This window comes from Rhincodon typus, chromosome 23 (assembly GCF_021869965.1).
Source record: "Rhincodon typus isolate 14 chromosome 23, sRhiTyp1.1, whole genome shotgun sequence".
In the NCBI taxonomy this organism is placed as follows: domain Eukaryota; kingdom Metazoa; phylum Chordata; class Chondrichthyes; order Orectolobiformes; family Rhincodontidae; genus Rhincodon; species Rhincodon typus.
The window spans coordinates 28,170,340-28,194,649 of record NC_063354.1 but is presented as its reverse complement, the minus strand read 5'-3'; the positions used below and the strand labels follow the sequence as shown (position 1 = coordinate 28,194,649).

Genomic DNA, 24,310 nt, shown 5'->3' with positions numbered 1-24,310 from the left:
CCTTTGGTTGGACATTTAACATACTCTCTGGCTGTCCATCTATATTTGAAGAACTACTGTACGTTAAAGCCTACAATACAATTAAGCAGTTAAAACAATACATAATATGAAAGATAACCTTAAATTATTTCTGAGCATCATCTAAACTCAAAGAGTGCGCAACATCCCCTTGTCTACTTATTTCTGTTACTGTACACAGAAAATGCTCAGCATGACTTAAGTGCTGATTCAAATCTAAGACAGGAAATAACTTGAGGCATAATTTAATGAGTTAGGTTTGTAAGTGGTACAGATCTAATTCACTGGTGGTTCCTTTTTCCATAATCAGAACTTATGTTTCACTATTGTTCATTTCACATGTTGCATGAACTCTTAGGTTTTTTTTTAAATTTATCAAAACAAGAAAATGTATTTAGCAGGGACTTTCAATCACAGAGTAAGGCTGTCCTCACTCTCTATCTCTCTCTTTAAGGTACAAAGATGCTGATGCGGTCATATAGTCTTTGAGAAGTGACATGCATTTGCCCATGTGTACATTGCGAAGTACTGAGTGGTATTAAATACCAATGTATGCTTTAATTATAGAAATTCTAACACCAGATGTCAGAAATGGATGCTGGAGCAAGGTAACAGTTAAGGAAGAATGGTTGTACATAATATTAGGCTGAGGAAGATAAATCACACATCACTGTGTGCACATCTGCATTGTTGAGAGCCTGCTTTAGAAATAATGTGCTGCACAGAATGAACTGACAACTCAATCCACATGTAGAGTAAGTGAAGCTACATTTATGCTTTCTAGTAAATACAATGCTGTGAAGTTTAGTAAATATGGGAAGGTTACCAAAAGAATTTTCAGCTCTCTTTATCAAAAGGAAATTGCAGCAAGTATAACTGACAATTATAACTAGGGCATATGAGGGCAGGACTTATACACTTAATGGTAAGGTCCTGAGGATTGTTGCTGAACAAGGAGACCTTGGAGTGCAGGTTCATAGTTCCTTGAAAGTGGAGTCGTTGTAGGTAGCACAATGAAGAAGGCGTTTGGTATGCTTGCCATTATTGGTCAGTGCATTGAGTATAGGAGTTGGGAGGTTATGTTGCGGCTGTACAGGACATTGGTTGGGCACTTTTGGAATACTGTGTGCAATTCTGGTCTCCCTGTTACAGGAAGGACATTGTGAAATGTGAAAGGGTTCAGAAAAGATTTACAAGGATGTTGCCAGGGTTGGAGGGTTTGTGCTATATGGAGAGGCTGAATAGGCTGGGGCTATTTTCCCTCGAGCGTCAGAGGCTGAGGAGTGACCTTATTGAGGTTTATAAAATCATAAGGGGCATGGATAGGATGAATAGCCAAGGTCTTTTCCCCAAGGTGGGGTGGTCCAAAAATAGAGGGCATAGGTTTAAAGTGACTGGAGAAAGACTTAAAAGGGACCCAAGGGGCAACATTTCTCATACAGAGGGTGGTGCGTGATTGGAACGAGCTGCCAGAGGAAGTGTTGGAAATTTGTACAATAACAACATTTAAAAGGCATCTGGATGGTATACGAACAGGAAAGGGTGTAGAGGGACATGGGCCAAATGCTGGCAAGTGGAACTAGATTAATTTAGGATATCTGGTAGGCATGGACAAGTTGGACTGAAGGGTCTGTTTCTGTGCTGTACAACTCTATGACTCTATGATGACCTGAATCATACCAGATCATATAAAGGGGATCCACACATACAATATGCAGGAAATAACATCAGCTTAGTCTGGACTTGTGTTACATCTATTTTTCTTCACTTTCATTGATAACCAATTTCAGAATCTCAAAGTTTCCCAATTTCCTTTGCACTGTACTGACCTGCCAGTGGGTCTCATTTCTCATCAGACAGCACATTTTGTTCAGGATGCAGAACTGCAGCTGATCCCAGGTCAAAGTTCGATCTTCCCTTACCAAAAATGGTGGACCAAACCTAAGAAAATCAACATAACACCATTCAGTTAAAATGCTAGCTGACCAATAACCATTGATTGGGTTTACAGTTCATCAACCTAAAAATGCATTGTATGATTTACGACTCTATGAGAACAATAATATCACTGCAATGGGTTTTAAGAGAGATTTTTATTCCCACTGTAAAACACAATTGAATTTGTCCATAGGTGCTAAACCAGTTACCAGTAAGTTCTTCAGTTTGATTTAGATAAGCAGAGTGCATTTTCAATTGAGTACCACAGTATAAATGACTGAACTATTTTTACAGTTTGTAAGCTTTGAAGAAGCATTGTTAATTAAAGGAGGCATTAAAATCCTGTACAAATCGCTTGAAGTCAATCAATAATTTCAATAGTGTGACTTTATCATGACTGAGCAAGTTTTACTTATAAAGGGAAATACCTTCAAGTGATTTTATGTCTCATTACAGATATTTAAATCACAAACTGGAGTTATGGATCTCAAAAAAGCATTCAAAAATCAACACCATAGGACTGAACTGAATAAATTCTGGCCTTTCATTTCTGGCTCTTCATAAAGTCCCTTTAAGTCGTAAAGCATTCCAAAGTACTTCACAGAAGAGATCAAGACACAGAGCAGTAATGGAAGAGTAAGGAGAGGTGTAAACATTTGATCATAAAATTGATTTCAGCAAGATTTTAAAAGGCAGACTGAATATATGAAAGATGGAAACATTTAAACTGAGAACCTTGAAGGCTCTACTCTTACTCTTGTTCCCTCCATCATCAAAAATAAAGTATGGAAAAAGTAAACAGAACACTGGAAATAAAATGGACCTGGGGGAAACAAAAATGTGGCTGCGCCTATGGTGGGTTAAAGCTAGATGTTTCAGAGGTGGAAGTGCGCATTCTTGGTGTTGGATCAGGTGCGAGGCTTTGGGTTCATCTCAGGAATGGACAGAACATTGAGATTTTGAACTACATGGGTCAAGAAAAGCTGCAAAAGGGACAGAACAAGGGTGAAAATTTCTAAACTTGAATAACTTAAACACTTATTACATTTAATTGGAATAAACTTTGCCACGTTCACAATTTGACTTCAAGCAAGCAACTTGAAAGCACAGAACTCAATTTCTAGATAGTCCTAAAGAAATGGTAGCGCTGGGTGTTTTCAGTTTACCAACAAAAGACAGAATCCACACTTCAGTGCGTTGTTATTTCAAAATATTATTTATTTATAGTTAATGCTAAAATCTTTCTAGATTCCTGAGTGGATTGCTACATTGAATTAAGATCACCTCGTGGAAACAGTGACTAATATCACAAGCACTATATAGAACACTGTCACATCAGTGTCTGTGACAGTGCTTGGTAGGTTATTAGTTCACAACACTACAGCTGAAAAGACACATATTCAAAGCAACATGCATTCTAACTGGCATCTGTCTATTTTTGCAAATTTGAACACTGGTACAGTTTCAAAACAGTTCCAAACCTTAAAGACTTTCATTCTGAGCAGTTAATTTACCAATGCCATACATAGATGTGACTACTTGTGTTGGGACAGAGTCCCAACCTAGAAGCTGAAACGTCCCTCCAACAGACAGGCTTCATACAGGCAGCAACTGCTCTGAACAGGTCCTTACACTGATCTCACACATTGAGGTCATTTTCCAGAAAGGCCTAAAGACAGGAAATTACCTTGCTTGCTGAAACTCTCCAAGGTCATATGCTGTATGAGAATTCTACAACAACTCAGTTCCAAGATTAACAGCCAACTTTACCATGAGCACCTTGGAGATCAAACCAACTACCTACATATTATAAACAATGAGTTCCCACAGGGATCAGCCCTAAAATTGGCTCTCTTGTAAACGTGTGACTGTCCTCCCACAAGGTCATGACTCAGCACACATGCTAACAATTTGGCCTAGGTTTTTCAGGCTAAAGAACTTTTTATAATATCTTCACAATGTGCTGACATTGAGAAAAAGCTCACTGAAGATCTAAGTTCTTTGGAAACCAACTTCAGAGCATAAAGACTTTAAACAAACACCATTAAGACCGTTGTTTTAAGCCTTCCACTTGAACCATCTGAACCCCACAGAAGAGCTTCATGTCCAGTTCTCTAGCTAACATCTACCCATAATCCAATGCCAAAATTCCTTGTCATCACTCTTTACTATATATTGTTCTATTGGCCAAACCACCACAGCGTCGGAGCAATGTCAGGATTGAGCGAATCTCAAAGGGATGGGTGGGTACCATCTTGAGTAACAGAGCCAAAACACATGCAAGGCCTCATTCATCCAAGCTGACCCAACAGTAGAGTACTATGGCTCAGGAGCCACTACATTATCATGGGAGACATCTACCTACAGGAAGTCATGAAGATTATTTATACAATGTACCAGCACAGTTCAAGTAGCTTTACTTGCACACATTGAACTTCCTGATGTCCACAGGAAAAGGACCCTCCTCAAATGGCACTACTGGCTAATGACAACTGAAGCGCTCAGTCATTGACACAAGACCTCAAAAAACCTGCATGCGCTTATCTGAAATCCCATTGTCCTCAATGGAACATACTCCAGACCCTAAAACCTGACAAGGGCCCCAACTCTGGATGGTGTAGCTGGCAGCAAACATCACCAAATGCACTCTAATAACTGAACTGGGAGGTGAAGTCCACGGTTTCAAACTTTCCTTGGAAAATCTGGACAAACATTGGACGGTGCAAGAAAAATATGGCACTTGTTCCACAAGTAGAACAGGAAGAACTGCTCGAATAATGACTGTGGTCATCCAAGTGAGACTATCACCCAGAAACTGACCTATTTCTCTGAACAAATCTGATAGCATCACAATCATTCATACTGTCAGCTGATGCCAATGAATGGAATGTTAATCTTAACATCAAAATATAACTGCTTCCCCAGCCATACAATTAAGAATGTAGCAGCATTTCTCAGAGCACTTCACAGGGGTATCACGAAAAAAAATTAAGCCACACAAGTAGAAAGTAGGACATTCATTCAAATCATTCTCTCCAACATACAAGAGTCTAACTGTCTCCATTGAATGTTCAACACATTACTATCACTGAACTCCCCATTCTCAACCTCTTGGAAGTTACTATGGACCAGAAATCTAACTGGAACAGTCACATGAATACTGTGGCCATGAAAGCACGTCAGAAGCTGAGAACTGTATGGTGAGTAACTGACCTCCAGATTCCCCAAACCATGTGTAACGTCTACAAAAGCACAATCAGAAACGTGATGGATGGAGTGGATGCAACCAATGATACAGTGGAGCTTGTATCTAAAATGCACTCTCCTCAGCTTGGCTATACAAGAAATTTGACTTACTGTTAGTCGAATCCTTCAGCTATTTAGCCAATACAATGAATATTAACCGAATTCTGCTGGAACATGCTTCCGTCACTCCATGTAGCTTTGAACTTTAAAAGACACTAAATTTTGAAACAGAGGACTGCCCTCGGAACTTACTCATTTCTGTCATTAACTTGTTGGCCTTTTTTTTCATATTGTTTATTTCTCAGGCAACTTGACTTCATCATCATTTACAGGAACCTAATTTTTAAAACCAGAAATCAGATCCCGATTCTTAAAGGGACCATCACCCAACCGCAGTTAGTCAATCAATTTCCAAACAGCAAAGTCCCATAAACAGAAATGAATTAACAAGAAGATAATCTAAGCACTGTTATGTCAATTACAGGATAAATGTTGGCCAGTGCACTTACAGAACTCTCCTGCGCATTCTAAAATATTGCCTCTGTGACCTTTTACATGCACTTGAGTAGGCCAAAGCTGCTTCAGCTTAAAGTTTAATACTTATACAAAGAAAATCAGAGATGATGCAGCACTGCACGTTTCTTCCATCCCACAAAAGCATATGTGCCATCACAGACTTCAGCTTTCCCAATCCTAAATTGTGGATTACTGCTCAACCAACTCCAGATGGCAGGCAAGTAACATTACAATTTAGCGGAAATCAGAGTGGGGAACGGTGAGGTAGAATTGGGTGTCAACAGCGTCTGGAGAAGCTGAAGGTATGTTTTTGGATAATGTGCTGAGAGGCGGCACATGAATGAGAAATAGAAGGGGTGCTAAATAAATCTTTGGACTTCCATTTGAGTCAATCAACTGTGGATTCAATCTTCATTTCTGAACAGATAGCTGGGCTGAAATTTCAGTACATGTGGTCATGGTGTTGTATCTATTTTCACTTTAAGCTAAAGCGATCTTGGTCTGCTCAAATGCTCAAGAAGTCACAGGGCACTATTTGAGGATGAGTAGGAACATTCTCTCAGTGTCCTGGCCAATAAGCATCCTGAATCAACACGACTTGCACATAGATTAGCTGGTTATATATTTTATTGCTGTTTGTGGCACTTTGCTCTGTGCAAATTGACTGATGCTATTGTCTGTGATAACAAAGGTATCTTGAGGAGATGAAAGGCACTACATGAATGCAAGTGCACACAAAACAACATTTTTCACTTGGTGTCTTGGTACATAGAGTAATAGAGTCATACAGCAAGGAAACAGACCCTTTGGTCCAACCAGTCCATGCCTAACATAATCTCAAATTAAGCTAGTCCCACCTGCCTGCTCCTGGCCCATGTCTCTCCAAGCCTTTCCTATTCATGTACTTATCCAAATGTCTTTTAAACATTGTAATTGTACCCACATCCACCACTTCCTCAGAAGTTCATTCCACACGTAAACCACCCTCTGTAAAAAAAATTTGCCCCTCATGTCTTTCTTAAACTCTTTCCTCTCACCTTAAAAATGTTCCCCTAGTATTGAAATCTTCCATCCGAGGGAAAAAAAAACAACTACTATTAACTCTATCTATACCCCTCATGATTTACAAAACTAAAGTAAACTCAAAGTATTGCTGAGCTGTTCTATGACTCATGAAGACAAATTGCAACAAAAAGCTCAAAAGAACAGAAAAGTATGTTTAGTTACAGCTTGAAATTAGTATGAGAACTTCCATTTGCTCAACCTAATCCATTCAGCCTGGCACTTGACCTTTTACAGGTACTCTTCAAATATCCATTATGCTTTTCTTTTTCCTGTTCAAATCCCATCAAAGGATTGTTTAAAAGAAATTACTCCTGAGGTTCTAAAATGATTTTGTACAGTAAGGGAAATTTAGATTCTGGGGAAAGGTTATGTACATACAGCTGGTCAAGCACTTAATGATTTCTACATTGTTGTCTTTTTTATATTTTATTCTTTCATAGGATTCGGGCTTTGCTGATGAGGCAGCATTTATTGCCCATCCTTGATTGCCCTTGAAATGTGTGATTTGTTACATGCCATTTCAGAGTCAACCACATTGCTGTGGCTCTGGAGTCACATGTAAGTCAGACCAAGTAAGGATGGAATATTTCCATTCCTTAAGGACATTAGTGAACTAGATGGGTTTTTAAAAAATATTTGATGATAGTTCTCATGATCACCATTACTGAGGCTAACTTTATGTTCCAGATTTTTTAATTGAATCGACAGTTCCAACAATTGTCATGTGGAGGTTGAACCCTTATGTCTGCAGCATTAGTCCTGGGTCTTTGGATCACTAATCTTATGATATTACCTGTGCAACACCATCTTCTCAAGCTGATAAAACAAGTGTACTCAAACTAAGCTGAAATGCAATGAATTGTTTCTAAGCTGTGTTACTGTAATTGTAAGTGAGAGTTAACACTGTGCACATAGCAGTAAAATCCTGCTACCAGAAGCAGAAACTAGCATTTAAAATGAGGCCAGTGTCTCTATGCTCTCATAATTTTCAAATTCGACGCCCTATACATTGGCTGTTTAAACAGATCTTATCTCTTCATGCTGCTGGGAAAGGCATATGAATATATACACTCACAAACTGCAATTCTAATTCTTAAGGGCTCCAGTGAATTACCAAGCACTAATTTTATGAACTATTTATTGAGTATGTATCGCCCCTGCTGCTTTTGCTTTGATATATTGGTATGTCAAAAAATTCTTAATTGACTTCATGTCAACTCTCCACAGTTAATCTTTTCAAACATTATAGTTTATTGCTGATTTCTTTAAAGTTGGTACTAGAAATGCTTCTAAAGAGAGTGACTGATTGTAAAGAACTGTTAGGCAAAGTTTCCCCACGTTCTGTGAGCTAAATTTAAAGCTCACAGAATTGAAGGAGCTGACCTGATTAGGAGATAGACTGAACAGCAGAAGACAGACAGTAAGGATAATTGGCAGGTATTCTCATTGGCAGGATATTAGTGGTGATCTGTGTTGGTGACTCAACTATTCAGTGTACTTACTAACAACATAGATGACGGGATAGAAAGCTGTATCCAAGTTTGCTGCATGGTAGCAGTGTGAATGAAGGATAAGATTACAGTGAGATGTCGAAAGATCAAACAAATGATAAAAACTATGCCAAAATGGTTCAATACCTGCAACTGAAAGGACATCCACTTTGGATTGAAAGAAGATTAAACTAAGTCCTTCCTAAGTGGTGGAAGGCTAGAAGTAGTGAGCTGTAAAATTTACTTAGCAGTCCACGTATATACACATTATTAAAACTTCATGGACAGGTACAAAACAAAAGCCAAAAAGGCTAATAGAATGCTGGCTTTTCCATCTGGAGGAATAGATTGAATGAGGTTAAAAGTCATGCTGCAGCTATACAGATGAATAGTTAGGTCAGACCTGGAGCACATTGTTCGGTTCTAGCCACACCTTAGGAAGGATATATTGGCCCTGGCAGGAGTGCAGCATAGATTTACAAGAATGGCTCTGAGGACATAAACTCCAAGGCTCAAGTTATGAAGACAGATACTAATGTTGTATTCACTGGTATTTAGAAGATTAATAGATGAGGTATAAAAGGTATAAAAGTGAATTAAGTGTAGGTAGAAATAGACTATTTTTGAAGGTTGGTAAGTGTACGATTGGGAGATATGGCTTACAAAATTATAGTCAGACCTTTCAACAATGAAGTTAGTGAAGACTTTAACACACAATTGGTGGCAGATGTTTGGAGTTCTGTTCCAGCAACATCCATTGATACCAGGTTAATTGCATGTTTAAATCACTAAGTCCTAATGCCAATTGGCTAGGCACCAGGAATAGCTGCATGCTTTTAACAAAAAAGGAACAATTGCACACACGCACTGACTTCGCACCCTGGTCCACTGTCACAGTTTCTCCCTCTGGTGCTGTTTACTGATGTGCAGTTGTGCCAGTACTGGTTTGCATCAGACACCAGTAAATGCTGAACATTGTCTGGCATACATGTGCAGGCTAGGTGGATTGGCCGTGCTAAATTGCCCGTAGTGTTCAGGGGTGTGTAGATTAGGGGGATGGGTCTGGGTGGGATGCTCTGGCAGTCAGTGTGAACGTGTTGGGCTGAAGGGCCTGTTTCCATACTGTTGCGATTCTATGATGATAACCATTCTCTTCACACACTAGTCCAGTCTCCAGCCAATGTGAACCATGGTCTTTTGGGTTCTAACATGCTTCCCCAACTTTCGTTAGTTACACTACACAATGAGTAATTCAGTTACTGCATAGAAAGAGACCATTCAGCCCATTATAACTGCACCAGCCAAAAGAAAAATAAACAAACTGCCCATTTTAATGCTACCTTCCAGCGTTCGGTTCAGTTTATAGCACTCCAGATGCAGATCCAGGTATCTTTTAAACAAGTTGTGAGTTTCTGACCCTATTCCCAAACCAGGCAGTGAACTTCAGACACCCACTCCCCTTCAGGTGAAAATGATTTTCCTTATGTCCCCTGTAATCCTTCAAACAATTGCCTTAAATCTGTGCCCTCTCTCATTGACCTCTCCATGAGGGAAGCAGGCCCCTCATAATTTGGAAAACCAAAATTAGGTCACTCCTCAGTTATTTCAGGGTGCTCAACATATTTATAATTCTGTCATGTTCATGAATCCTGAGGAGTGAGTCTCCACTCCTGAGTTGGAAGCACTGATTTGAGAGAATTTCTGACTCTGCAATCCTGGCTTGGGAGAAAGTACCCCAGATGGTCTGATTACTGTTCTAGGGAAGGAGGTTGTCAGAAACCACAGCACTTCCTTTTGAGGCTATAAATCCCCAATTTCCTAAAACAGAAATTGCAGAGTCATTCCAACACATGCCTACCCCTGTCCATCCCCACCATCCAACACCCTTTGCCCATAGACCCTCCATGCAAACTCACCCAATAACCACCATGTGCACACCCCAGTAGCTGTGCTAATTTGGAATAAAATAAAGTTTTAAGTATCTCTTTCAAGTCACCTTAATACAAGCCCTCAATTTGATAAAAACACATTTAATATACTTAACATTTCAAGTACTTAATCCCGTATTAAAGCAAACATTTGTGTGCACATCAAACCTATCCCTTTACAAACCCCTCTAAACTGTCAATCAAGCTGTGAACTTACTGGACTGCAACTGTGAAAAATTACAACCATCAAGCAGCACTAATCATATAATGATAATGTCGACAAACATCTACTGAAATTGCAAGGAGTGTTGGCTTTCCGCTGCAGGCTGGCACTTTTTTCTCAAAATTCAAACAGCAGGTTGACAGTACCAAAGACCTTATCCACGTTTTACACACAATCATGAGCTCCTTTTGCCGAAAGTAGCATTTTAACTCTCCCAAATTTGGTTGTACACTATCCCCCCCGCCAAAGAACTCTAATAGTTTTAGACATTTTCTCTCAAATGTTTGAAGCTCAGTTAGAAACACCTGAGTGGCCAAGATGGTTTCTGTTTGAAGGAAGCTGCACTTTTAAATGTGGTTCTGCCTCCATGAATTTCAGCTTGTGTGTGAAATACCTTCTGTTCCTGTTACCATCTCTGATAAACACATGGGTGCTGGCTTTGGGGTGCACTTCCAAATTCCAGTGTTAGATGTTTCATGGAAATTCAATCCTGAATCTTTCACATCACCGAAATAACATCGCATCTCATGACAGCTTTGCAATTTTGATACATTTCCCATCACATTTTGTTTCTATAAAATTCTACGCAGTAACGTGTAAAATAGGCACATGCGAACATGTTTACAGTTTTGGAAATACAGCAGCTCACATGTCACATGTGGCCTCTCACAGTCATAAGAGTCATGCAGCATGGAACCGGACCCTTTGGTCCAACCAATCCGTGCTGACCATAGTCCCAAACTAAACTAGTCCCACCTGCATGCGCTTGGTACATATTCCTCCAAACATTTCTTATTCCTGTACTTATCCAAATGTCTCTTAAATGTTGTAACTGTACCCATATCCACCACTACACTCCAGTGAAAAAAGTCCCAGTCTATTCAGCCTTTCTGTGTGACTCAAACCCTCTGTTCCCAGCAACATCCTGGTAAATCTCTTCTGAACCACCTCTGGCTTAATAATATCCTTCCTATAACAGGGTGACCAGAATTGGACGCAGTACTCCAGAAGAGACCTCACCAATATTCTGTACAACCTCAACATAATGTCCCAGCGCCTGTACTCAAGGGTCTGAAGCAATGAAGGCAAGCATTCTAAATGCCTTCTTAACTACCCCATCTATATATGATGTAAACTTCAAAAACTTACGTACCTGAAACCCTAGATCTCTCTGTTCTACAACTCTACCCAGGACCCTACTGTTCACTTCCCCACCTGCGCGCAAAACCTCATGCTCACCAATACAGCAGCTCAACACCTCTCCTCCTCGTCAACTCTCTCCTACCCCAATCATTCAACTTGCTGATCCTTCTGTTCAATAACCCTAACAATTCCTTACCTCTCTCTTACCTTCTCTACCCCATTCACCTCTTCCCACCCCAGTTTTACCACTCATCGATCTTCTTAGTCCCTTCCTCTCCAAATCACTTTGCTTGTGAGAGAGAAGGGGAAAGGGGAAAGAGACCATCAGGATCAGTGAAGGAGGGAGGTTGGTGATGAGGGAGGGTCATTAAGGAGCCAACAAGAGGAAAGACAAGTAAAAATAAAATACTTCTTTATATTTTTAATTCACTTTATTTTGATGTTATTTAATTTACAAGTATAACAATTTAAGAACATTTCAATTTAGAATATAATGCTTTAACTTTGGTCAGAAAATCCCTGCAAAACCTAACTAATTTTATATTGGTTGTAATAGGAAATTCTGATTCACTTCATGTTGAATCATTTAAATTTTATTTTTTTTAGAAACAAAAACATAACATTAACCAAGGAATTACTGCTATGTACAGCATTTTAATCAGAATTAGGACTGAGGAATCATAGAACCTCTACCATGTGGCAGCACTCCATTTGGCCCATCAAGTCCACACCGACCGTCTAAACAGCATCCCACACAGACCCACCCTATCCCTGTAACCCATGGCTAATCCACCTAGCCTGCATATCCCTGAACACTGTGCGCAATTTAGCAAGGCCAATCCACCTATCCTGCACATCTTTGGACTATGAGACGAAACTGGAACACCCGGAGGAAACCCACGCAGACACAGGGACAAGGTGCAAAAACCACACAGACAGCTGCCTGAGGCTAAAATCGAACTGGGTCCCTGGTGCTGTGAGGTAGCAGTGCTTACCACTGAGCCACTGGGCCGACCCACATTAAAAGTTAAAAGATGTGACTATTTTAAGTTTAATATGCTTTGTTAAACTGCAGGAATGATCTTTTGAAATTGAAAAAACACATGAGCTGTATTAAAAAGCAGTGCAATCTACCTCAAGTAATATGGGCTTCTAAAAATCAAGTCCAAGACTTTATTTTGTTTGAAGAACACTCACAGTTAAACGATGGATGGTGGGAAAGATCTAACATTATTAAGACAGTTAGTAAAATATGGTATTTTTCATTTTGTACTGGAAGAGGCACTTTTTTTTCAAATTTGCAGTGTAAATGGAATCTGCTGTACTGATTCCCTGCTATCTTTCAACTGTTATTATTAACAAAATGTTGCTACTGGTCTAAACTACCAGGTTGATGGGTTGTTTATTCTTCTGAAGACAAGGGAAAGAATAAAGGGCTTGTGTTAACTCAGAGTTAATTCCAAAAATAAGTATTGTGGTTTGATATTTGGCAATAGTACTTCATCAGACATTGTGCTCAGAGAACACATTAATGAAAGTGCTTTTTGCTGCTGAGTGCAAGACAAGTATTTAGAAGAAGCTAAATATTAGAACATAAGGCCCTGCACACAAATGGCAATACACTTTCCTGAAAAGTAAATTTGCTTTCTTAAAACGTCAATTTATTATTTTACGCAAACTTTTGCACAGATTCTCAATGGGAGGAATCATTCCCCAACCCTTGCATTGGCATGCACTATACTAATTCCTATCATAATTGCTCGGTTTTGTGATCCTGCATTCGCAAAAATATTACATTTTCAAAAGGTGCAATACCAATTGTTCATTAAGATGCTCAAAATGATGAGGATTTAATTCCCCAACTATCTCAATTTTTCAAAGTTAAGGGCTGAAGCAATTATTAATTCATCCGCTGCTCTGAAAAAGAGAGACAGAATTTTCCCTAGTGGTATAGTTTTATTATTATTAAATAGCAGGTCAGAGGGAAACAGATAATGCAGTAAAAATAGCTACATCCTACCGTTAATGACCATCTTTGTGTGACAGCTCTGAAAGTATCATTTAGCAAAGGAATAACAAAAAAACAGTCCCAATGTAGACATACTGCAATGTAGCACAGTTTGAGCAACCTCACAGCATTCCTTGTATGCTTCTAGTCTTGAATAAACATGTGTAGCTGACAGTTAGATTAAAGCAATATGGTATACCTCAGGAGAATGTTCCGCAGCCAAGAGACTGTGAAATGTTGTATAATTATGCAAACTCTAAACTTTGGGAGCTAGTATCATAATCTGATCGACTATACTGGAACAACGGTTGTTACATGCCTTCCAGTAAGAAAAGTATTTGTTCTGTAAAGGCCTTATAATTTATTATTGTGCTACATATACAATTACAATTGTACTTCCACCATAGCTTGAGTCTTGGGAACTTAGCACGTTGTATATTATGAGGTGAAATGTGTGACAGTAGATGTCCTGGGACTATAAATTACAATAGGAAACCAATAGCTAGGTTTATTTTGCCTTATAATCCTTCACAGTCTACTAACAGGATGTTATTTGCACATTGAAAAGAACAAGGCATTAAATGTATTAAGAACACATCCAAATTCCAAAATGCATCTACTATAAGTTGGTAGAAACAACATCATTTCAATTTAAAATAGTTGGCATTTCTAACCATAGATTCAGGATTTTTCTAAATATTATTCCATTTACAATTAGTCTTCCAATTTGCTACTATTTCTTAGCGTGCTTACTGTTATCAGAGGCATGCTGAGTTAATTCGACCACAGTTCAGAAATCTGAACACAATGGTAATGTTTTCTACTCATGATGTTGACAAACAGAAAGTAACATTTGTAATCCCAATGTGAAGGAAAGCTCTCAAGAACAAGCACAAGCTGTAAGCAACTCACAAGTACTGCCAGCACTGTTTTCATTCCCTGGTCTCTCTCGAATTAGCTGATGTCAGCCGGAAAGACATAGGGAGGAATAAAAAGAGACATTGCTTGCCTTTGGGCCGGCAGGATGAATTCATTTAGGATTTCTGATCACAATCGCTATCTGATGATCCTTCTTGGGAAGCATTCCTTGTGTGGATTGCAGAAGGTCTGACACTCCACACAGTTAATTATAGTTCACATTTAGCCTTGCACAGGAAAAGACTTTTCAGGTGAGACATTGAAGAAACAGGGAACTTGCTAGCTCTATGGGGGTCATAGGCAAACACAAGTAATTCTTCAAAGAGAAAGAGAAATATGAAAAGGGGACACTTATTCTTGTGTCTGCTAAATAAATGCTGGATTTAAAAATTAGTCAAAGCAGAAAATAATATCATTCGCTGTTTCTCTTTGGTCTACTTCCATGGATTAGGAAAACAATGATGGATGTCTATCATTCCCAAGACTGTTGATAAACTATGAGCTAAACCATTGGGTGAGAAAGGTATTCTAGTTTCTGTGTAAGCAACAATCAATACAAATTCAATAGGCCAAGTGCAGATCTGACAACACAACAAACACTCCCAGTGACTACTTCTAACGCTAAAACATTATTCCAAAATTTAAAAAAAAAATTAAACTATGCTAAGGCACTCAGGTTACTTGTTTCACACAGAATACTATGGCAACAGTTGCAGAATAAAAGCTACAACCTCAATTGCTGAGCACTCATAATTTGTCACAATTCCCAAAGCTGGTAGTCGTGGTTTAATGTTCAAAACAAACATTGAGCAGGAATTCACCAAATAAAGGGAAATGAATGAAGTCACAAGATTTGACATTAAGTCCCACCAGGATGCTTATATAGGTACACAAGAAATAGGTACAGGAGTAAGGTCTGTTTCCGTGTTGTATGACCCTATGAGTCTACAATGTCACAGCCCCTCGAAGTTGTTTAGCCATTCAGTACAATCATGGCTAATCCTCAACCTCAACTCCAACTTCACTTTCCCACTCACTCTTCATATACTTCACTTCCCTGAGATCAAAAAGTCTGCCTACTTCACCCTTAAATATATTCAACAATGGAGCATCCACAATCTTTGGGGTAGAGAGTCCCAAAGATTTACAAACCTTCATGTGTAGAAATTTCTCATCTCAATCCTAAACAAGCGACTATTTATACTGAGATTGTGCATCCAGACTGCCCAACCAGTGGAAACAATTTCTCAGTGTCTGTTCTGGAAAGCCCCTGCAGAATCCTGTATGATTCCGTGAGATTACCTTTCATTATTCCAACCCTCAGGGAATCTAGGCCCAATTTATTCAGTCAGTCTTTATGGGACAACATTCTCATCCCAGTAACTGAGTGATTTTTGTTGCACTGTCTCTAATAAAGGTACATCCTTTTGGAAATATGGAGACCTAAACTACACTGGGTACTAGTGTACATAGTACTCGGTACTTTAGGTGCAGTGTCACCATAAACTTGCATGAAAGTGGCAAGACTTTTATTCTTGCACTCCAATCCCTTTGAAATAAATGTCGACATGCCATTTGCTTTCTTGATTCATAGGATCCCAACAGTGTGAAAACAGGCCATTCAGTCCAACACGTCCACACCAACATTCCAAACAGCATCCCACCCAGACCCAACCCGCCTACCCTATCCCTGTAACCCTGCATTTCCCATAGCTAGCACACCTAACTTACGTATCCCTGGACACTACAAGGTAATTTAGCATGGCCAATCCACCTAAATTGCACATCTTTGGATGAGAGAAGAAACTGGAGTACCCGGAGGAAACCCAGGCAGACACAGGGAGAATGTACAAACTCCACACAGACAGTCACCTGAGGGTGGAACCATACCCAGGTCCCTGGCGCTGTGAGGCCGCAGTGATAATCACTGAGCCACTGTGCCACTCATTGTTTGCTGTATTTGTGTTTCAGAGATATGGACATACTGATAAAATCAGCTGGCTAGATGGCTAGCATATGGATGAGCTGGATACCAACAGGATGTGGTTCGATTCCCATTCAGGAATAAGTCTGCATGGAGCTTACCTCCTTAACTGACTGGTTACGAAAAAAATGTAGCCTTTTACCTGGCATTTTCCATGAATGCCTCACCAAAAAACATGCACACGTTTTCTCATGCAGTATAAATTGTTGATCCTTAGAAATTTAATATTCTGGCATTTATCATGACGATTACAAAATGAAAAGGTTCACATGACAATATCATTTCACGGGACGTCTACATTTTCAAATTGTCTAACTATATTAAAAACAGACATGTCCTTTGGAGTATTATGTAGAATGATAAGATAAAAACAAGATAAGACAAGGTATAGGAGCAGAATTAGGCCATTCAGTCCACCGACTATGCTCCACCATTTGATCACTGCTGATATGTTTCTCAACCCCATTCTCCTGCCTTCTCCCTGTAACCATTGATCCTCTTAACAATCAAGAACCTATCTCTGTCTTAAATATACTCAATGACTTGACCTCCACAGCTTTCTGCCACAATGAGTTCAACTGATTCACTAACCTCTAACAGAAGAAATTCCTCCTCATTTCTGTTCTAAATGGTTGTCCTTTCGCTGTGAGGCTGTGCCCTTGGGTCCTAGTCTCTCTTACTAGCAAAAACGTCTTCTCCATATTTACCGCATCTAGGTCTCTCAGTATTCTGCAAGTTTCAATGAGATCTCTCCTCAATCCTTCTAAACTCAATCGAGTGCAGACCCAGAGTCCTCAGTTGCTCCTCATATGACAAGTACTTCATTTCTGGATCATTCCTGTAAACCTCTTCTGGACCATTTCCAACACCAGCACAAGCTTATGTACAGGGCCCAAGTTTGCTCACAATATTCCAAATGTAGTCTGACCAAAGCCTTATAAATCCTCAGGAGAATGTCTCCGCTCTTGTATTCTCAATCTCTTGAAATGAATGCTAATATTGCATTTGCCTTCCGAACTGCCAACTGAACATGCATGTTAAGTTTAAGAGAATCCTGAATTAAGACTCTCAAGTCCCTTTGTACTTCAGATTTCTGAAGTCTTTCCCTATTTAGAAATAGATGATCCCTCTATTCTTCCAACCAAAGTGCATATCCTCTCATGTTCCAACATTGTATTCCATTTGCCACTTATTTGCCCACTCTCCTAGCCTGTCCAAGTCCTTGTGCAGCCTCCCTGCTTCGTCAACAGTGGCTGTCTCTCCACTTATCTTTGTGTCATCCGCAAACTTAGCAACAAACCTTCAGGCCCTTTGTCCAGATCATTAACGTGTAACATGAATAGTTGTGATCCCAACAATGATCACTGCAGAGCTCCACTAGTCACTGGCTGCCATCCTGAAGGAGACCCCTCGATCTCTACTCTCTGCCTTCTGCCAGCCAGCCAATCCTCTATCCATGCCAGTATCTTGCCCCCTAACACCATGGGCTCTTAACTTAGTTAGCAGTCTCCTGTGCAGCACCTTGTTAAAGACCTTCTGAAAATCCAAAGAGATCACATCCACTGGCTCTCCTTTGTGTAACTTGCTCATTATCTCCTCAAAGAATTCTAACAGATTTGTCAAGCATCACCTCCTCTTGATGAACTTGTGCTGACACTGTGCTATTTTACCATGCCCATCCTCAACAATGGACTCTAAAATCTTACCAACAGATGAGGTCAGGCTACTCAGCCTATAATGTCCTGTCTTCTGCGTCCCTCCATTCTTAAACTGGAGTGTTGCATTAGCTATTTTCTAATCCTCTGGGCCCCTCCTTGACTCCAGTGATTCCTGAAAGATCACCACCAATGCCTCCACAATTTCCTCAGCTCTCTCCTTCAGATGGTATTACGGGCTTATCAAACTTATAGTAAAATCAGTATCATTAGTGGCAGCAGCATACATTTTATCAATGCGTTTCCAAATATGAAATTACATGTAGGAGGCATGTAACAAGACATCTGCTCAAATGGGTAGACTCAAAGAACACCTGATATCGGATGCCAGTCTTCATTAAAAGGAAACAAAATAATACAGATGCATGCTGCTACCCTCAAAGCAGTTTGTTGGTGAATTGGCATTGGATTGCCAGCTTTGCGTCCTCAGGTATATCCTGAAGTGAGCATGTGATTAAGCTGAAGGGGAGACGACAGGGAAAGGCAGAACTTGAGGTGGGAAAAATCTTTCAGCAGAAGACCCAGTGGAGATGACAATGCTCTTTGCAACTGCAAGATTCCTGGATGAAATCTCCAGAGTTCAACTGAAGAGCAGCCTATTTTTCTGCCAATTTCTCTTAAAATCATTTTTAAAAAGGTAAATCTGGTAAATGTACTCTATATTATGCCAAAAAAATGCAAGAGTAAATTTGGTCAAGAGAAAAGGTGAATTACTCATGTTTGTAAATTACATTGGCTTGACACTGCTTTCATATCCTCCTTAGCTGTGTTTAAGATGAAACAAAGGCAATTAAGGTTCTGCATACATTTTAAATAAAGGTCTAGGTTCTTTTATCTAAAAAGGTACAAAGTTTAATGCCCAGAGCTAAGAAACAAAAGTGAGGGAGAGAGAATTATCACACAGTTCCATCATCAATCTGCAATAAGATTTTTAAAAAAACAAAATTTATTCACTGGCATTAAGATAAAAATTGGTATAAACATCCTTTATTACAATAAAATGTCATTTCTGTCATTTGTTTTCATCTTAACCTTCAAAGCTAATGCACATAAAATGACCTAGCATTATCTTAAGAGACTTTCCATGCCTTGGCTCCTAATGTAACAAACTATTTTTGCTTCCCTGCAGCAAAACATTTGTCACAGACTTCCTCGAATGACAACAGAAAGCAGCCTCTCGGTTCCACCAGCATTATGTTACCCAATGTACAACGGTAAATCACACATTCATTAGAGGACAACAAAAATGAAGTGATAAAGTGTCCTTCACGTGCACTGTTACACATGGAATCTTAAAATGACTACAGCACAGAAAGCAGTCATTTGGCCCATCATTTTTGTGCCAGCTCTCTGCAAGCACAACTCACCTAGTCCCACTTCTTTGCTTTCTCCCAGTAGGCCAGTGACTTTTAGCCATATCATTTTGAATGCCTTGATCTAATCTGTCTCCAGCACACCCTCATGCAGTGTGTTCCAGTTATTTTAGGTGAAAAGGAAAACTCTCAAGGTCATAACATTATCAAATGCAACATTCTACTCAGAAACATATAAAACCAGAACAAATACCAGCTTTCAATATAACTTTCCTTCAGTGCAAGATAAAATATTAAAAAATTGGTGGGAATTCTCAGGGGATGAAGTCTAGTTGTCCAAATACCTGGTGTTTAATTTAAAACATTTCTTGTGAGCACTTGCACTTTGAAACCAGAGTCTTTATATGGCCAGACAAATGAATGGGGAAAGAATTTCAAATCATGATTTGTTATATTCTAAACAACAATGAGTTTTTACAGTTAGGACAGGCTACACCCCTGGAAAGTCTATAATATGATGTGATTTATTTAGGGACAAGATGATACATCAACTGACAACAATATTTCTAACAGGAAATGCCCACAGTAACAGCACAAATACAATTATAAACAATATCATAGTGGACTGAACAGCACAACGAAATGGCAAGGTCCTGACTGATGGTGAATTCAAATATCTCTTTCATTGGTTTCAGAATGCCACACTTAGCTGGAAGAACTGCTTAAAGCAGATATTGAGCAACATCTTAAACACAGGGTGGACTCACTTGCCCAGAACTAGCAGACAAATGTCCTTCCTCTCCTGTCACAACCAGTAATTAAAGATGTACAGCTACATCTAATGACATGCCACCTGTTTCATGAAGCTTGCACAGTGACATATTGAAATTGGCATGGTATAAATCAGAATAGGTTTGCTATTTTATGCATTTGCATATGAAAAAGTGATTTTTAAAATTTGTTATTTTTAAAAAATAGCTTTGCTTACTTTGGATAAAAATTGGCAAATCCCATCGACATCACTAGATTATTGCCCAGCTAACAGCCAGCTCAGTTACTCTGATCTGATGCTTTCATTGTATCAGTGCAATGTCATATCATCAAATTGGCTAAGGAACAAAGGCAGAAATTTAAGGAAATAGTTCTTGATGCACAAATATATATTCCATTGAAGGAGGAGAATTCCAGGAAGGGGATAAACCAACCATGGTTAATCAAGGAAGTTAAGGATAGTATCCAACTGAAAAAAATTAAGGAGCATACAACGTTGCAAAGATTAGTGGTAAACCAGAGGACTCAGGAAGCAAAGAAAAATAAAAAAAATTAAGAAGCAAAAATAAAGCATGAGGGCTAACGTATAAGTAATACAAAAGTAGACAGTAAAAGCTTCTTTAAAGGCGTAAAAAGTCAAAGAGAGGCCAATATGAATACAGGTCCCTTAAAGAATGAGGCTGGGTAAATAATCATGGGGAACCGGGAAATAGCAGAGGAGTTGAATAAATACTTTGTACCCATCTTCACAATAGTAGCTATCCAAAATTATTAGATAATCAAGGGATCTGGGGAATGGGCAGAAATAAGCACGACAACTGTCACTACAGAAAAAGTAATAGGGAAGATAATGGGGCTAAAGGTTGATAGGTCCCTCGAATCTAACAGCTTACAACCCAGGACTTTAAAATAAATAGCTACAGAGATAGTGGATGCACTGGTAGTAATCTTCAAAGAATCTTTAGATTCAGGTAAAGTGTCAGTGGGTTGGAAAACAGCCAATTATTTGAAAAGGGAGTCAAGAAAAAATAAGCTAAGTATAGGATAGTTAATTTAACAAATGTCATGGGAAAATCCCATAATCCCTTATAAAGGATGTAATAGCAAAGCATTTAGAAATACAGACTATGAACAAGCAAAGTCAGGATGGCTTCATGAAGGGGAAATCATGCCAGACAAATTTCTTATAGTTTTTTAAGGAGGTAACAAACGGAATAGACAAAGGAGAACCAGCAGATTTAATACATGGGGGATTTCCAAAAGGTATTCAACAAGGTACTGCACATAGGTTATTAACTTATTAAGTAGCCAATACGCTGTATATTAGCATGGTCAGAAAATTAGTTAACTAATGGATTCAGAGATTTGCATTCAGGGTAACTAGTGAAGTGTCACGTAGATCAGCACTGGGACAATAATTATTGTCAATACATTATGGGTAAGGGCAAGACCACCACACAGTCTTGCCTTCACAATGAGAACATCCTCCATCATGTTGTGTACCACTATCACCGTGCTAAATGTGACAGACTTCGCACAGATCTAGCAACTCAAGACTGAGCAGCCATGAAGCGCTGTTCAACATCAACAGCAGCAGAATTGTACTCCAACACAATCTGCAGCCTCACGGCCTGGCATATACCCCGCTCAAGCATGCTCATGAAGCCAGGGGTTCAACCCTAGTTCAATGGAGAGTGCAGGAGGGCATGCCAGGAGCAGCACCAGGCATTCCTAAAAGTGAGGTGTCAGCTGATGAAGCTATCAAACAGGATGACTTACATGCCAAACAACATAAGCAGCAAGGGATAGACAGAGCTAAGTGATCCCACAACCAATGAATTAGATCTAAGCTCTGCAGTCCTGTCACATCCAGTTGTGAACAGTGCTGGACATTTAAATAACTCACTAGAGGAGGTCCTTCCACAAATAACCCCATTCTCAATGATGGAAGAGCCCAAAACAAAATGCAAAAGAAAAGGCTGAAGCATTTGCAGCAATCTTCGGCCAGAAGTACCAAGTGGATGATCATCTCGGCCTCCTCCAGGATTCCCTAGCACCACAAATACCAGTCTTCAGCAACTGTGATTCACTCCAAGTGAGATCAAGAAATGATTGGTGACACTGGATACTATAAAGGCTATGGGCCCTGTCAACATTCCAGCGATAGTACTGAACACTTGTGCTTCAGAACTTGCCACTCCCCTAGGCAAGATCTTGCAGTACAGTTACAACACTGGCATCTACCCGACAATATGGAAAATTGGCAGGAACATCCTATACACAAAAAGCAGGCCAAATCCAACCCAGCCAATTAGCGACCCATCAGTCTACTCTCAATCATTAGTAAAGGGATAGGTGTCATCAACAGTGCTTTTAAGCAGCACCAGCTCAGCAAATACCAATCCACTGACACCCAGTTTGGGTTCCGCCAGGGCCGCTTAGCTTCTGACCTCATTATAGCCAAAAATTGACAAAAGAGCTGAATTCCAGAGGTGAGGTGAGAGTGACAGCCCTTGATATCAAGGCTGCATTCGACCAAATGTGGCATCAAGGAGCCCTAGCAAAACTGGAATCGATGGGTATTGGGGCAAACTCTCTGCTGCTTGGAGTTATTGCTGGCACGTAGGAAGATGATTGTGGTTGTTGGAGGTCAATCACCTCAGCTCCAGGACATCTCTGCAGGAGCTCCTCAGGGTAGTGTCCTAGACCCAACCACGTTCAGTTGATTCATCCATGATCTTCCTTCAATCATAAGGTCAGAAATGGGGATGTTCACCGATGATTGCACAATGTTCAGCACCATTTGTGACTTCTCAGATATTAAAGCAGTCTATTTTCAAATGCAACAAGACCTGGACGATATCCAGGCTTGGGCTGACAAGTAACTTTCATGCCACACAAGTACCAGGCAACGACCATCACCATAAGATATAATCTAACCACTGCCCCTTGACATTCTACAGTGTTACCATCACTGAGTCCCCCCCACAATCAACATCCTGGAATCATCATTGACCAGAAACTCAACTGGACTTGCCACAGTGGTTACAAGAACAGGCCAGAGGCTAGGTATCCTGCAGCAAGAAACTCACTACCTGACTCCCCACTTGCCTGGAATGGTGCAGCTCCAACAACACTTAAGAAGCTTGACACCATCCAGGATAAAGCAGCCCACTTGACTGGCACCACATCTACAAGCATCCACTCCCTCCATCGCCAACACTCAGTAGCAGCAGTGTGTACTACCTACAAGATGCACTGCAAGAATTCACCAAAGATCCTCAAACAGCACCTTCCGAACCCACGACCACTTCTATTTCGAAGGGCAAGGGCAGCAGATATATGCGAACACCACCTCCTGCAAGTTCCTCTCCAAGCCACTTGCCATCCTTACTTGGAAATATATTGCTGTTCAGTCAAATCCCTGGAATTTCCTCCCTAAGGTCAACCTACAGCACATGGTCTGCAGTGGTCCAAGAAGGCAGCTCACGACCTCCTTCTCAAGGGCAACGAGGTATAGGCAATAAATAATACAAGTGAACGTATCATAACCAAGTTTATGGATAACACAAATAGGAAGTGGTGAGGATGACACAAAGAGTGTACAGAGAGATATAGATGGGTTAAGTGAGTTAGCAAAAACTTGATGGATGGAATTTGATGTGGGAAAGTGCGAAGACATGCATTTTGGCTGGAAGAATAGAAGAGCTGAATCTTATTAAAATGGGGAAAGACTGCAAAAAGCTGCAGCATGGAAGGATTTGGGTGTCCTTAAGAATCAATCATAGAAAGCTAGCATCCAAGTTCAGTGGGTAGAAGGGAAGGCAGATATATTGTTGGCCTTTATTTCAAACGGACTGGAGTATAAAAGTAGGGACATCTTGTTAAAACTGGAACACACCAGGAATACTGTAAGCTGTTTGTATCCCCTTATCTAAGTAAAGATATACTGGCATTGGAGGAAGTCCACAGAAGGCTCACTAGGTTGATTCCAGGTAGGGAGGACTGCTCTTATGAGGAGGTTGAGTAATTTG

At 39.9% G+C, this 24,310-nt stretch overlaps 1 protein-coding gene across 2 annotated transcripts in view; it reads right to left on the bottom strand.

Moving 5' to 3' along the window:
- The window catches only part of usp43a (ubiquitin specific peptidase 43a), a 395,580-nt gene that overhangs the window by 51,758 nt on the left and 319,512 nt on the right, over positions 1–24,310 (bottom strand). For both annotated transcript variants that reach the window (XM_048610938.1, XM_048610939.1), the window contains exon 8: positions 1,848–1,959. In XM_048610938.1, the coding sequence (XP_048466895.1) occupies positions 1,848–1,959 (112 nt within the window). The remainder of the gene's footprint in view (positions 1–1,847; positions 1,960–24,310) is intronic.